This window comes from Typopeltis vanoorti, chromosome 19 (assembly GCF_054136105.1).
Source record: "Typopeltis vanoorti isolate ZY-2024b chromosome 19, IOZ_Tvanoo_1.0, whole genome shotgun sequence".
NCBI lineage: Eukaryota > Metazoa > Arthropoda > Arachnida > Uropygi > Thelyphonidae > Typopeltis > Typopeltis vanoorti.
This window is the reverse complement of record NC_143567.1, coordinates 12,501,505-12,517,477: the sequence shown is the minus strand read 5'-3', so window position 1 is coordinate 12,517,477 and position 15,973 is coordinate 12,501,505. Positions and strand designations below refer to the sequence as shown.

The 15,973-nt window shown below is 35.1% G+C and overlaps 1 protein-coding gene across 3 annotated transcripts in view; it reads left to right on the top strand.

Moving 5' to 3' along the window:
• Herc4 (HECT and RLD domain containing E3 ubiquitin ligase 4) overlaps nucleotides 1-15,973 on the top strand; it is a 604,012-nt gene that overhangs the window by 470,002 nt on the left and 118,037 nt on the right. For all 3 annotated transcript variants that reach the window (XM_090409674.1, XM_090409672.1, XM_090409675.1), the window contains one exon: nucleotides 15,073-15,139. In XM_090409674.1, coding sequence (XP_090265800.1) covers nucleotides 15,073-15,139 — 67 coding nt within the window. The remainder of the gene's footprint in view (nucleotides 1-15,072; nucleotides 15,140-15,973) is intronic.

Below are 15,973 nucleotides of genomic sequence, written 5' to 3'. Positions count from 1 at the left end.
CGTGCTTATGTTATTTTCCACGTACGCTGTAGCCTGTGGCATTACAACCGATACGTGTGTTTCAGATACGACCTTTGCACTGTTACTCATTACCTGTCTGGCGACTTGCATTATTTGAGATAGCTTAATAGGACACAAATTTAAGCTAATATTTCTTTTACATAGAATCATTAATCTGACATAATTCTCTAGTTTAGTTTTCCGTGTTTGACTACAAATATTTCTAATACCATTCACATATTAATACACATTCTCTTATACAACAAACCAGGTCTTTCTTACTTTCTGCTGGTGTGCAGGTATTATCGTAAATTATATAGAATTTTCATGTTAGATTCTGAATGAACAATTTCTTAGAGAATCCTCCAATCATTGTTAGATCCTGATTCTCTAAGAATCAGGATCTAACAACGTAAACACAAGGTAATAATTTATTATAGACTATATATTTCATTCTGAAAATTACAGATCATCTTCAGTGGCAAAAAACAGATGATACAAGGTAGACTGTAAACAATGGATTTATTTGAAATAGAATGATCCAATTTTTTAGCAAACCTACTGAAATCACATATTGGCAGGTCTCAACCATTTATAAAAAATTCTTCAGATTTCATAGACAAATTGAAAAATGTTTCCATACTACCTACTGATCTTATGGTGAGCTTCTATATAGAATCCCTATTTACCAACATATTTCTCAAGGAGACATCGTAGCTACCTTCTGAAACATTCCCACAAGATATAATAAAACCATTTGAATTTGTGATGCATTCTGGATATACTTTCCGTTTGGCAAAACAAATTCTATAATCAAGTGGAAGTTTTGGGTTTGATATATTGATGACATTTTCCCTGTGTGGCCTCACAATAAAGAAACTTTACCAATTTTTACCAGTTACTATAATACTTTTCATCAAATTCACAATGGAAATTGAAAAAGACAACAAATTATCTTTTCTAAATGTTCTCATCCACTCGCCATCAGGTGATTTAACCACATTGGTTTATAAAAAGCCCCACTTTCACTGACACTATTTTCTTCAACAATCTGCACACTATCCTTCTCAAAAGAAAGGAATCATGAACTCTTTAATTCGACAAGCTAAAACTAATTGCTCGATTCCTCTAGAATTACAGGAAGAAATCCCAAATATCAAACAATATATGAAATTAAATGGCTTCTCAGAAAGGACTACACAACATCTGTTTGACTCACTGGAAATTGAAAATCCTACAAACCTAACCTAAACAGCAAGAAAACAGTACATCAAGTTCCATTCCCATACATTTCGAAACTGATTTCCAGAATTCTAAAGAAATGTGATTTAGTAGCTACTTTTATACCCATTAATGAACTCTCAACTTATTTCCCCTCTTCAAAAGATAAACGCTCTCTAATGTCTCTCCCAGGTGTATACCAAGTTCCTTGTGATTACCATCTATACTACTTCAGACAAACTGTATGCTCAGTAGTAAAGAAAATACAAGAACATCAGTTATATATTTACCATAGGAAATCCGATAAATCTGGATTGGCTCAACATGGAGTAGACACAGATCACAACATTCTTTGATATGAAACATGCCCACTACATCACTTTCTATACAAATTTATACATTTATTTAAGGAGAGAGAGAATGGATTTCAAATAAATTCCATTGTTTACATTCTATCTTGTATCAACTGTTTTTTGCCACTGAAGATGGTCTGCAATTTTACGTGCAGACCATCTTCACGTAAAATTGCAGAGGAGTATTTTGCAGATCTTACTGAGAACCGCTAGAGGGATGGATAATTGTGCTGGAATAAATGTATTAGTCTTAAGGGAGATTATGTTGAAAAATAGAAATAATTTTTAAATTATAAATTCATTTTTTCATCATTAGGCTGAGAACCTTTCGGACCACCCTCGTAAATGTAAAGGAAATTCAAAAATTAAGAACAACACAATTTAGTATGGAAAGAAGTATGCTTGGTATCACTAGACCGAATCACAAAAGGAATATGTGGATAAGAAATCAAACCAAAGTTTTTGACATCATAGGGATAGTGAAACAACTGAAGTGACAATGGGCTGGGCATATTGCTCAAAGACAAGATTAATGATGGACAAAAGAAGTACTGGATTGGATTCCATGAGAGGAAAAATGCCCACCTAAATCATGTTGGATTGATGATATCATATCATCAGATTTGCAAGAATGACCTGGGAAAGGAGAGCCACTGGCAGACAGTTTTGGAGTAATCTTGGAAAAGCCTTCATCTAGTAGTGGATTGATAATGGCTGATGATGATGATATATATATATTGTATTTTTATTTATTTTTTACATAGTCCAGAAACCCTCCTGTAGAGACCAAACATGGAACTTTTTCAGCCACTTCAAGACTATAATAAGCAAGGCAGTGGTCTCACACTGCAGTGATATCCATATCCCACCTAAAAAACACAATCACAAACATCCATGCCTATGGCAGAATTTGAACTCGCATCCTGTTGGTTAGAGAGCAGACGGCCAACCAGGCTAGCAAATTGGCTAATTTCTTCTCATCATCTAATTTTGCCTTTCTTGCCATTGCGTTATACTCCCTGTGAACTTGCGGATGACCTTTTTCCTTATATATTCTTCACAACTTTTTTTTTATTTCAGCTCCTGCTTTATTGATACTGCTCATCCTTCTAACTCCTACCTGATTTATCTTCTTGACCTTTTGAATACAGTCTGATATTGCTTCCTTCAGATATGTGTAGATCATCTTTTCCTTACAGATTGTTATGTCATATCACTGTATCAAGCTGTCTTCCTAAGTTTGTCATAATCAGCTGCTCTGTTGTTGGAGGCAATGTTATAGGTGGATCTTTTGATCCTGTGACCTTTTGACACTTTAGTTATAGCTGGATCTTATGATCCTGTGATCAGACCCAGCACTCTTAAATCATGAGCCCCCCCCCCCCCCCTCTATCACATGCTGTTTTAAGTAATCATCTCTTATTAGGTATAAAATTTCATTTCCTTCCTGCCATGTGATCTTTCCTCCTAATCTCCATTTCCATACTTGTAGGCAGTAATGAATGAAAAATTAAAAATATATATTGAAAAAGTATTATTAGACTGGAAAAATGTTCATCTGAAATCATTAATTCTCCCACTCTGTACTAAGTCCATTGGAACATGTACAGCTGCCGCACAACATTCTTTCACAGTACACCTTGAAAGCCACAGAACAAGTTTCTTTTCCTCCTCCTTCATCCTTGCTACTGCGGTACTGTGGAACAGTCCCCCCCCCGATGTATTTCCCAAGGAATACAAGCTTTTAAATCAAATATAAACAAGTTTCTCCTTTCCCAACCCACCACCCATGTATGGTACTAATGTGCCATAGGTTGACCAGTCAACCTCTCTTATATGAGGCCCAATATTTAAAAAAAAAAAAAAAAAATTGTTTCAGAAAACTCAATAATGAATGCAGCATTTTGTTTAAAGCTGCTTATAGAGAAAAGAAGAGAATTTAATTTAGAAACTTCTGAAATTTGATAAAGTAAAAAAATACATTCATTGTTTGATGTATCACAAAGAATAAATATACATAATATTTTATTACAGGCAACATTGAATATATACAAAGATAATGAAATAAAATTAAATAAATAAAAATTGGAAAAGCAATATATAACCATAACACAAGACAGGGATGCCCTCTGTTGCCATCACTTATATATGTATATTAAAACAAAACATATATATAAATTGAAGATGCCAAGAAACTATATTCTTGATTTCATCCTTTATCCAAGTCAGTGGTGCACTCAGGATTATTTAATCATGGAGGGGACCGAGCAGTCGTGATTTAATCTTGGGGGGGGGGGGGGGGCGAGTTGAGTAGACAATTTGAGAATAGACACTATGCATCACATATGACCTATGACTGAGCATCTTCAATGATTGCCAATACATCATACAGTGATCTCCTCTGGCCCAGCTTGGGCAAACAAAGTAGCACTCGGTCCGCTCGAACACTACTTTGTTTGCCTTGCATTCACAGCGGCCGTGATTCCCGAGAGCTATAGGGTATTCCCACCTTATGTGACGGCTAATTCATAAGTAGTATAGAAAAAGAAGACATGACACAACATAAATAAAAAAATAAATTTTAGTTAGGAAAAGATTCTTAAAAAATTTTCTAATGTTTTTTTTTCCTTTTTCTTTTTTTTTTTTTGAGGGGGGAGGGCCCCTTTGTCCCCTTCCTTGGTGAGCCACTGATCCAAGTACAGGTAACCCTCGCATAATGTGGTACTTATACAACGTGGTTTCGATATAAGACGGTCTACAAACTGTAGTAACCCTTTATCTTTTCATACATTTTTCAACGTGCGACTTAAAAATCAAATTTTATAAATTTGCGTCTGCCTGTATCGCACATGTAGTTATGAGTAGCGAATTTATATTAGGGGAAATACCCCTTAGCATGCATGTACATCAATTGTTTACCGTATAAAGTGTTTATTGTTGAAAGTTGTCTTCTTTTTCTGCCAGGAAAGCGCATTAAAAATCATAAGTGTGTTCATCTCAAGCTCAGCACTTTATTTTTTGGTGAGTTACATACAATATGTAATGCTTTTTTTATGTAAAAAAAAAAAAATTATAGTAATGGCCATTTAGAGCCCTTTTGTGTTATGGTTGAAAACAAAATTAGTGAATTAATTGATGGAGAAATAGATTTAAATGAGGAGGAACTGGTACAATTAATAGATGACGTCGAACCAAATGGCGGGGAAAGTTCTGCCGAAGATTCTGATTGTGATGAATCCGTTAAAGAATTCAGTTTAGAGAAATTAGCAGAAGGATTGGACTTGGCAAGAAAGTTATTTTATGGATAATAATAATAATTATTATTATTATTTTAACGGTGTGTCCACGGAGTCAAAAGAATCATCGCGGAAGACCCGACATCGACACACTAACCATTATTTACACAATACCTGTAAATAATGGTTAGTGTGTCATACCTCTCCTTAAATTCATTCACAGTTCATAATAAGTTCATAATGATCTCCCAATGGAGCGCTCTGGAAAATTCACGCGACAATTGGATATTTGTTTAGTTCCGTATTATGAACTTAATAAAAAATTGCAGCATAGTGGTAAGCAAGATCTAATTACTGACTTCTTGATAACTAAATCAGTCGAACTATGCAATGAGAATTATACAAATAATGTTCAAGAGATTTCAAGTGATGATGATGTCCATCCGCTCGTAAATAAAGAACATCTACGAAATGTAAATATTAGTTTTGAAGAGAGTGATGACGATTAAAATATGCACTTTATTTTATTTTGACTAAAACATTTATGTATTATGTGCAATGAAGTTTATGTACAATTTTTAATTGTTTATAATTTTATACTATGTATTTGTTTCATTGTTTATTAGTTTTCTTAACTTACACGAATTACCTGAATTAAATAAAAATATTTTTTTGTTGGATATGTCATTGTTTATAAGATATAATCTTAAAAAAAAAATGACTTTGGAACATAACCCTACCTTTTCTATGTGATCTGAATCTCGCATAACACGATTTATATAATGCGGCTTTTTTGTGGAACCTAACATCTGCATTATACGAGGGTTACCTGTATAAGCAAACCAAACTTGCATGTGAAATCACTTCACAACTGGACTACTTGTATAGAGGCTAATGACTTCACATCAGTTGCCTTAGTATCTCATAATGCAACACACATATCCTTGCAGGCATGTATGGTGCTGTGCATTGTGGGAAGGGCCTCTACCCAGACCAGTTTTGACCTTTATTGAGGTCTTGTCGTTGGGAACCACATCCAGAAGTGATACCAAGATTGAAGTAATGCAGAAGTCATATTTCCATATATAAGTAGCCAAAAGGTGTCTCACACCTTATTACTAAAATACTCTGTATTACTACTTGTATATGGAAATATGACTTCTGCATTACTTCAACCTTGATATCACTGACGAGACCTCAATGAAGGTCGAAACCAAGAAACCTTCTCATAATGTCATTCATTATGGGATAGGGCTCCATTGCATTAGCCTCTATATACAAGTAGCCCAGTCGTGAGGTGACTTCATGCGCAAACTTTGTTTGCTTACACTTGGATAAAGGATGAAACCATGAATATGATTTCTTGGCATCTTTAATTTATAGTATAACTAAGTGAAAAAACTTTCAACAACAACAACAACAAAATATATATGTATTAATGCATATATATTTTGAGACATATGGAGAGACATATTGTACAATAGGACCCGAGCCAGCGCTCTCTCAAAGCCACATTCTATTCTCTGTAAACTCTGATGAAGGCCACCAACATCTCATAGACTGGTCTCAAACGTCCAATATACATACTTGTTATGATGAACTCGAAAGAAGGATACGTGAATCTAAAGAAATATCCCTCGATTCAACCCATATGAATAACAGACTCAGCTACAATTTATTTGATGCGCACGTTTCTACTGTCCAGTATTGGCACTCTCGTGATAGCTCACACACGTAGTTAACTTCAATTGGAACTTTAGCTCGTTTTCCTTTTTAAACTGTACTACAGTTTTTTATATTAGATCTGTTGTTATTTTATAATGTTTCTGTTATTTTTTATATAATTCTTTGTATTTGACACCTGAAAAAGTTGATTTTTTCAGCGAAACTAGTAGGTGTCTCACAATTAAACCTTATTCTTTTTTATTCTCTGTGTTATAGTCATTTAAACTATATTAATATTCATAATGCATATATATATATATTAATGAAAATATTAGTGCACTGGGAACACTTTAAATAACCCAGGTATAGAAATTTCTTGTAATAATAAAATAAACACATTATTATTTGCAAATGATCGGGTATAATATCAGATAAAGAAGATAATTTACAAAGAGAAGTGCATAATTTAAACATTATAGGAGAACAGCTTGGAATGAAAATATCTATTGATAAACTAAAACAATGCCATTTTGAAGATAAACTCTAGTTAGAAGTAAAATAATTATTAATAATAATATAATAGAACAGAAAAGTACTTCTAATTATTTATAATGGAGAAATATCAAAAATCATACTAAAGAGAAAGATCAAATTAAAAACTTCAGAATTTTTGCAGATTATAGGCCTGATAAATAGAACTCTTAAGCCTAATCTTGTACAAAAAGAAACACTCTTAAAATTATTCAATACCATAGCAGTACCTGCATTGTTATATGAAAGCAAAATTTGGGCAATAAATAAATAAGATAAAATTACTATTATTATTCAATTATTATTATTATTATTATTTAAAAAAATTATTATTCAGGCCTCCATGGAGTCAAGAGACTCATCATGGGAGGTCCTTCTTAGGAAATACAGTCTGTCATACCACTCCTTGAACTCATTGACCATTCTTGCTCTCATCACTCTATCAGGCAATGCATTCCGCGGTTCACCCACCCTCCATGCAAAGAAAACGCTCCTCAACCTCTTGCTCACAGTTTCCTTCCATAACTTCCAGGGATGGCCCCTTGTCATCGCTCCTTCCCGCTGTTCCACCAAGTGAAAGAACTCTCCAGTGTCTACACTGTAACTACCCCTCAACATTTTGAAAGTCTCAATCATATCACCTCTCCTTCTTCTATCTACCAAACTCTGCAGTCCACATTCCCTCAGCCGATCCTCATAACTAACATTGTACAGTCCTGAAACCATCTTTGTTATCTGCCTCTGTACCCTTTCCACAGTTAATTCATCCCCTTCAAATCCTGGGAACCAAATTAGAGAACAAAAATGTGGTCTGATCAGGATCTTATACAACAAAATGATAACTCTTTTATCTCTGCAGGTCAGCATCCTTCTCAGCATTACAGCAATCCTCTGGGTTACCTTCACCACTTTTGCAATATGCTCCCTAAATTTCAGTTTTCCATCAATCATCACCCCTAGATCTCTTGTCTCCCTTACTTCCTCCAGTATAACTCCTCCCATAGAGTATGCAGTGTCCCATCGATGTTTCCCAAACCTTGACCTTACATTTTGCTGCATTAAACCGACACCTCCATTCATTTGCCCATCTGTCTAGCTTATTCAAATCCTCTTGCAGGTCTACCACATCTGCACTATTACTAATAACCCTTCCCAGCTTCACATCATCCACAAACAACTGAGTATCCCCTTGCAATCCACTGACAATGTCATTGATATAAAGGTTAAACAATATAGGTGTCAGTACTGAGCCCTGTGGGACCCCACTTCTAACACTCTGCCTCATTGAAACTGCCCCACCATACACAACTCTCTGATACCTATCAGAAAGTCAATCCTGAATCCAGTTGACTAATCCAACATCTAAACCCATGTGCTGCAACTTAAATATCAGCTTATCATGTGGCACCCTGTCAAATGCCTTTGCAAAATTCAAAAAAAAAAAAAAAATGGCAATATATGCCTTTCCCTCATCAACTGCTCTTATTACTTTATTATTTTAGTTAGAAGGTTTACAACTATTGTTCAGAAAGTCAAATATATAAAAGAGACTGGCTCTGCATGCTGAAAACAACCAAAAAGAATTCTGTTATGTTGCAAGTCAAAGTAAGAATGGATGAAAGAATAACTCTTGTCAAGGAAGATGCACAATAGATTGCTCAAACGATGAGCACCCATTTTGCTAGAAGCTATCAACCTAGTGCACAACATTGATCTCAATGCTATGTTTACACTGAAGGAAGATACTCAGGTGTATGATGGGAGGGGGTACTTTGCACAAACTAAATATTAATTCAGCAATAGGGATTAATAAGATATCAGCACAAATGCTAAAAGAATTTTTTTAGCTGAACTAGGCTGTTTCTTTGATACTTGGCTGTATAATTTGAGTCTCAGCACATGAAGATTCCATAGAAGTTTTGTGTGTGTGTGTGTGTGTGTGTGTGTGTGTGTGTGTGTGTGTGTGTGTGTGTGTGTGTGTGTGTGTGTGTGTGTGTGTGTGTGTTGATCTCATACACAAGAGGTCAAGAAACCTATAAGCACATCAGTGCCATGTGTGGAGTGCAGATAAGGACTGAGGTAGAACTTTTTTGGTTTATTTTATTTTTTATTTATTTTTATTTTTTGAAGAGCTATAAGTTGTAATTGTTTGGAAATACTTAATGAGGAAGGTGTTCGGGAGGACAAAGGTGAATGCAATAAAAAACAGGAAGAGAAGATGCAGGTTTGGTGTGTTTGCAGTTGCACAATAAAGGGATGCTGAGCAGGTGCAACTGAAAATGAAGGAATAATAGTTGTTAATTCACTGGAGCAGCAACCATGGAAATGCTTGTAGAATAGACACAGTGCTGAAACACTGCACTGATGAGATTGTTTGGAAATACTTAATGAGGAAGGTGTTCGGGAGGACAAAGGTGAATGCAATAAAAAACAGGAAGAGAAGATGCAGGTTTGGTGTGTTTGCAGTTGCACAATAAAGGGATGCTGAGCAGGTGCAACTGAAAATGAAGGAATAATAGTTGTTAATTCACTGGAGCAGCAACCATGGAAATGCTTGTAGAATAGACACAGTGCTGAAACACTGCACTGATGAGATAAAGGTTGAAGTGAATCTGTAAAAGAGGGATCATCAATGAGCCTAATTGCTCTGCTTTGGACAGCATCAAGGATTTTAAGGGAAGTTTTAGGTGCACCATCCCAAATGTGAGCAGTATTCTAGGTATGGGTGGATTGGAAATTTGTATATAGTTATTGGCTAGGTATAAAATATCCTTTTGAACAAAAGAGAATGCCTAGTTTCTTGGATGCTGAGGAAGCTATTAATGTGATGTGTTCATGCCAGGAGAGACCGGAGGTAAATGTTAATCGAAGTAGAGAGATCTGATCTTGTTTGGTGATTTGCGTGTTACTGAGGGTCAGGTGAACTGACATCACTTTTGTGAGAGAAAATGCAAAACTGTGTTTTGGTGGCATTGAACATGACAAGGTTGTCCTCATCCATTGAAGAACAGTATAAAGATAAGATCATTGTTTAGGGCACTGGTTGTAGATGATCTTGTGGCCGGGATGTCAGAGTACTGCATGATTTGCCGAATGAGTAGGATGAGCAGAAAGTACTATCATCAGGAAAGCTGTGGATAGGATTAGTGATGATTGCAAGTAGGTCATTTATGAGTAAGAGAAAGAGTAGGTGATAGGACAGTGCTTTGAGGCACACCAGCATTGATGGTGAAGCTCAAGGAGAGGGAGCCATCTACCATGACTTGCAAAGAATGATCAGAAAGAAAGCTGGTTACCCAATTATAGAGGGTGATAGGGGGAGCAAAGGATGGCAGTTTGTTGAGAAGACAATGATGCTACATGCAGACACAGTTGAAGACTTTGGAAATGTCAAGGGTGACAGCACAAGTTTCTCTGAACCCATGGAAAGAATGTATGATAATCCCATTGCACAAAGACTGATATGTCTTATTTTCTGCCTGTCAGTATCTATGGGGGTGGTGATGAAGATTTTTGAAAAGTTGGTAAGAGATCTCATACAGAAATGGATTGACGGAGAATCTATAATTTGCAATGAACAGCATAAATTTACTAATGGGAGGTCATGTTTGAATAACTTGCTCACATTTTATAATAATGTCACAGTTGTGTTAGGCAACAGAAATGGATATACCATGATACTTTTTGACTTTGCTAAAGTTTATAACAGGATTTAGCATGGAAGGCTGTTGCATAAGTTAGAGGATATGGGATTGGATTATAAATGACTAGTTTGCATAAGAAGATGGCTGAGTGACAGGTAACAAGAAGTTGTGTATTGGGGGGGGTCTACAAAATTTAAGGTAACCAGCAGTGAACCCCAGGGATCTGTCTTTGGTCCACTGTTATTCAATCTTGATATTAATGATATTGGAAAGGATTTAACAGGTGACATGTAACTATTTGCTGAATGATGCTGAGATAAGCTGGATAATCAAGAATGTGACTGACATTGCAGCACTTGCAGAGTGATTTGAACAGGTTGGAATTGTAGAAGTGTGAAAATGACCATCAATTCAATGTTAGTAAGTGTAAAATCTTGGGGGAGACCACGCTCCTTCCAGGTGCATCCCCCAGGTGGCAGATGGGGGAAATCAAATGGGTTGCTCTGAATAAAGAATAAAGAGCCGTGGACCAAAGGATGTAGCAGAGGCATGGCAAGCTGGCTACATTATTATGCCAGTAACTCCCATGAGCCGGAGAAAGTCTACAAACTGAGATTGTGCTACTGGGTACGGGACAGCCAACGTGCCTACTTGAAGGCCACATAGAGTAGATGAGAAATTAGCAATGTGGTCAGCCAAGGATGTGAAACACATGGCCATCCTCAACATAAGATCATTATACTGACCTGGAAAATTGCAATTAGTCCAGAAAAATTTTAAAAGACTGAAATGGATATTTTAGATTTATCAGAGACACATTGGTACAGAGATAGATTCATGGATTTACCAGACGGAAGACTATACTTCTCAGGAAGAAAAGATAACCTACACAGAGAAGGAGTTGCATTATTAATTGAGAAGAAATTTACACACTCAGTAATTGAAATAAAACCAGTGTCTCCTAGAATAATCACATCCAAACTTCAAGCAAAAAAAAATGTCAAACAATTAAAATAATCCAAATATATGCACCAGACAGTAACCATTCAGAGGAAGAAATTGAAAATTTCTACGAAGAACTACAACAGGAAATAGATAATTCCAAAAATAGAGAACTCGTGATAGTGATGGGAGATTTTAACGATAAAATAGAACAGTTCACAGCAGACAAAAAAGATGTGATGGGGAAATTTGGATACAGAGAGCTTAATGACAAAGGAGAACAATTACTCCATTTCTGTAGCGATCTAATGATTGCAAACACATTGTTCTATCATTGTCCTAATAATAAATATACATGGACATCCCCAAATGGTAATATAAAGAACTGCATAGACTATATCATCATAAACAAACAATGAAAATATCAGTAAATAATGTACGAACAATTAAGAAGCTTTGATTTCGAACACTGACCACAAAATATTAACTGCCAAAGTGAAGATAAAATTCAACAGGAAAAACAATATCAGAAAAGAAGAAAACATCAACCTATCAAAACTAAAAGATAGCTCAAGCAGAAGTCGATTTTTATAACAGATGTGCTTGAAATTAAAACCCTCCATCATTCGACCACCAGAAAATACTGGGAAGAAGGAAAAGAAACAGTGTTATCAATTGCAAAAGACACTCTAGGTACCAAACCCAAAATAAACAAACAGGGGATAACCCAAGAAATCATAGCTACAATAGAAGAGAAAAGAGAGGCCAAGATACTTGTAAACCAACAAAACAATAAAGAGAATAGCGAAAAATACAGAGCACTAAAAAATAAAGTTGATAACCTATGCAAAAAAGCTAAAGAAAAATGGTTAGAAGAAATGCCAAGAAGCATACCAACAAAACAACCTAAAAGTCTTCCATGACATTATAAGAGAAATTACAAAGGAATTCTCAGCAAAATCAGTAACAATGATAAACAACAAGATGACTGAAACCTGGAATATATTGAAGATGTAAGAAAAATCTGGTCAAACCATTTTAAGATTATCTTTCACCAAGGAAACAAAACTACAATAGAAGAAAATCACGACCACCCAAAAATTTTACAAGAAGTTAGATACGCAATAAAACAGATGAAACACAATAAACCACCAGGATAAATTCAAATAATAAATCAAAAATTACAATTGTAATAATAGAAATAGGACATCACTTTTACTGGAAGGAAAACTATCTGTAAGCAAGAATGTTTATTCATGTAATCATAAATTAAATCTAGCTTGATGTAATTTTTTTTCTCTTTCACTAGAGGTCATGCCAGTGAGTAGCATGTGATCAAATCATTGTTTCTCTAGCTTTCAGTTTGAAATGTAATGCGGCTTGTCTTGTATATTTATGTATGCTCCAGATGATGATCTTGATATGAAAGTCGAAACGTCGAGATAATAAAAAGAGTTATTTTAACACGGTTGTAGAATCCATAATTTTAAAAATGATTACCGTGTTACACTAAAAGAAAGGAATAAACCACCAGGCATTGATACTATCCCTACTGAACTGTGGTCATATGGATGCAACACATCAATAGAATATTTAACAACCCTATTCAGTAAAATATTACAAACAGGAGAGATCCCAGATGAGTGGAGAACTGGAAAGATCATCCCAATATACAAGAAAGGGGACCAAAGAGACTGCATAAATTACAAACCAATCAGTTTACTCTCCCACACCTATAAAATATTCGTAAGAATTATACAAAATAGATTAAAAAACACCTATGAAGAACTGATAGGCATAAAACAAGCTGATTTCCGAGGAAACTATTCAACAATAGACCAGATTTTCACATTGCACCAACTAGCAGAGCTCAGCTGGGAAGACCATAAAAAACTATATTGTTGTTTTGTAGACTTTTGATGGCATCAACAGAGAAATCCTACTTAAAGTTCTACTAGAAAAAGCAATAGACAAATATATAATACAGTTTCTGATAAAATATTACTCTAAGACAAATGCAATAATTAAAAAGGACACAACTGAACCCATAGAGATCCAAAAAGGAGTAATGCAAGGATGCCCATTTTCCCCATGCCTATTCAACATATATCTAGATGAAGTTGTAAAGAAGGCAATAGACTATGAGCCTGGAATCAATGTCAGTGGTTTAAACATAAATAATATCAAATATGCAGATGATCTCGTCCTTATTGCAAGAACCCCCAAAGCTAAATGAAACCTGTAAAACATATGACATGACAATAAATATACAAAAGACAAAAGTGACGAAAATAGGGAGGAATAGAACTACCATCTCAGCCACCCTAAATGGAGAACAAATAGAACAAGTAGACAACTTCATATATCTTGAATCAAAATTAACAGAAACAATAGATGAACTCAAAACAATCAAACACAGAATAGCAATAGGATGGACCACCATGGAAAAATTACAGAAAATCTGGAAAAAAAACAACATATCTAAGCAAGCCAAAATCAAATTATATGAATCAATAATTATAGCAACAGTCATCTATGGAGCAGAAGCATGGACAGTTAAGAAAAGAGAGGAGAAAAAACTGCTGGCATTTGAAATGAAATGCTTAAGAAAAATAAATAGAACAAGTTGGATAGAAAAGAAAACAAATAGCATAGTCAGACAAGAATTATTATATAAAAAAGACAATAATAGAAGAAATTAGAAAACAACAACTGAGATGGTATTTGGCCATACTGTACGCATGGATGCAGACAGACTTCCTAATGTCCTAATCTATACTTTTCCAACTGAAAAAAGAAGACCCGGAAGACCAAGAATTACCTGGCTGAAATTAATAAAGGACATCTCGGGATGCAGAACATATAAGGAACTTTTTCGAACGGTAGCAAGGAATAGAGAAGACTGGAAGATCCTGCTCAAGAGAAGACTCAACCCGTCTTAGACGGAAGAGAAGAAGTGTAAAGTTTAAAAAAAAACAACTAGAATTATGCTTGAAGAAGCTGATCTGGCTAAGGATAGTCATTTGAAGTTCAAGGGGGGGGGGGTTTGTGTCGTATAGCAAAAATTGTGAATAAAACTCAGAAAATAATTGCAATGATGAAATGAATGCTGAGATGTAAGAATAAGGAAGTCATTTTGGCTCTTTACAAGGCTTTGATCCAAGAATCAGGGATTCTCTGGAATGGAGGTGGTCCTCTTGTAATAATGATAATAATAATAATAATAATAATAATGAGAAGTTTTGGTATACCTCCAAAGAGTCTATTAGATTAAAATGAGGCTAAAACAGATCATAAGGTCTATATCCATATTTGTATGGGAATATGTAAAACCATTTCTCATGGTTTTATATGAGGAATCATGTAAAACCATGAGAAATCATGGTTTTACATGAGAGAGAAAAGTGGGATGAGTTCGGCATTCTATCTTAGTAAATTTTAATAATTTATCTTGTTTGCTGTTTTCTTCATTTTTTGTAGGGGTCTGCAAGATATACTCCTTTATGAAGGTGATGATATGGAAGAGGTTTTTCTTCTAAATTTTGAGGTATGCTGAAATTCATTTAATGTTGTATAAATCTGCACTACAATTTTTATTCCTTCACGATGAATTTTAGATGAATTTTCTTTCCTGTTTCTCTAGCTGTACATAAAAGTCATTGTTAGCCTGTTAAAATCATTTTAAAACTATTCAATAGTAAAAAAATAAGTTGGATAATTAAGAAATTTGTGACCTATCAAATCAAAAGCAGTTATATCAATTTAACATGCTGTGAAAAAAACTGTATATAGGGTGAATACTTATAATCTACACAAGCATGATATGATATCCAATTGAGGAACATGATATTTTAGTGAGTTTTGACATAATCGGTTTATATGCAAACAAACTCAGGACTCACCATAGTACTCCTTTCTCCAAACCTATCAAACTTTTATATACTTTTGTATAGAAATGTTTAGGGGAAGGGGAAAAAAAACTTGAGGAGAATATTATTATTACATGACATCTCCAAGGAGTCCAAACGCTCATCGGGTGAGGGCACCTACTCTACAGCTCTCGGTCTCCACCACTTAATCTACCAACTACAGTGAACCACCAACCATCATCATCTACATCAATGCTATCTACTGTCCTCCACCACCACCACTAGTATTTTTGTCCATAATTTGCATGTGTTCTCAGTATCCTCTCAAACCTAGATATGAAGAGGTGTACAAGTTGAGAAGGAGAGTAGAAATAACAAATGGTAAGATGGCTGAGTTGTGTGAGGCAAAAGGGATTTGTTTTGGGAATCTATGGAGTGAAATTTAAAGGAAGTTAGAATGGTTTAAAGTTGATGGATTGCATTTGAATGGGTTTGGTATTAGGCATTTAGAA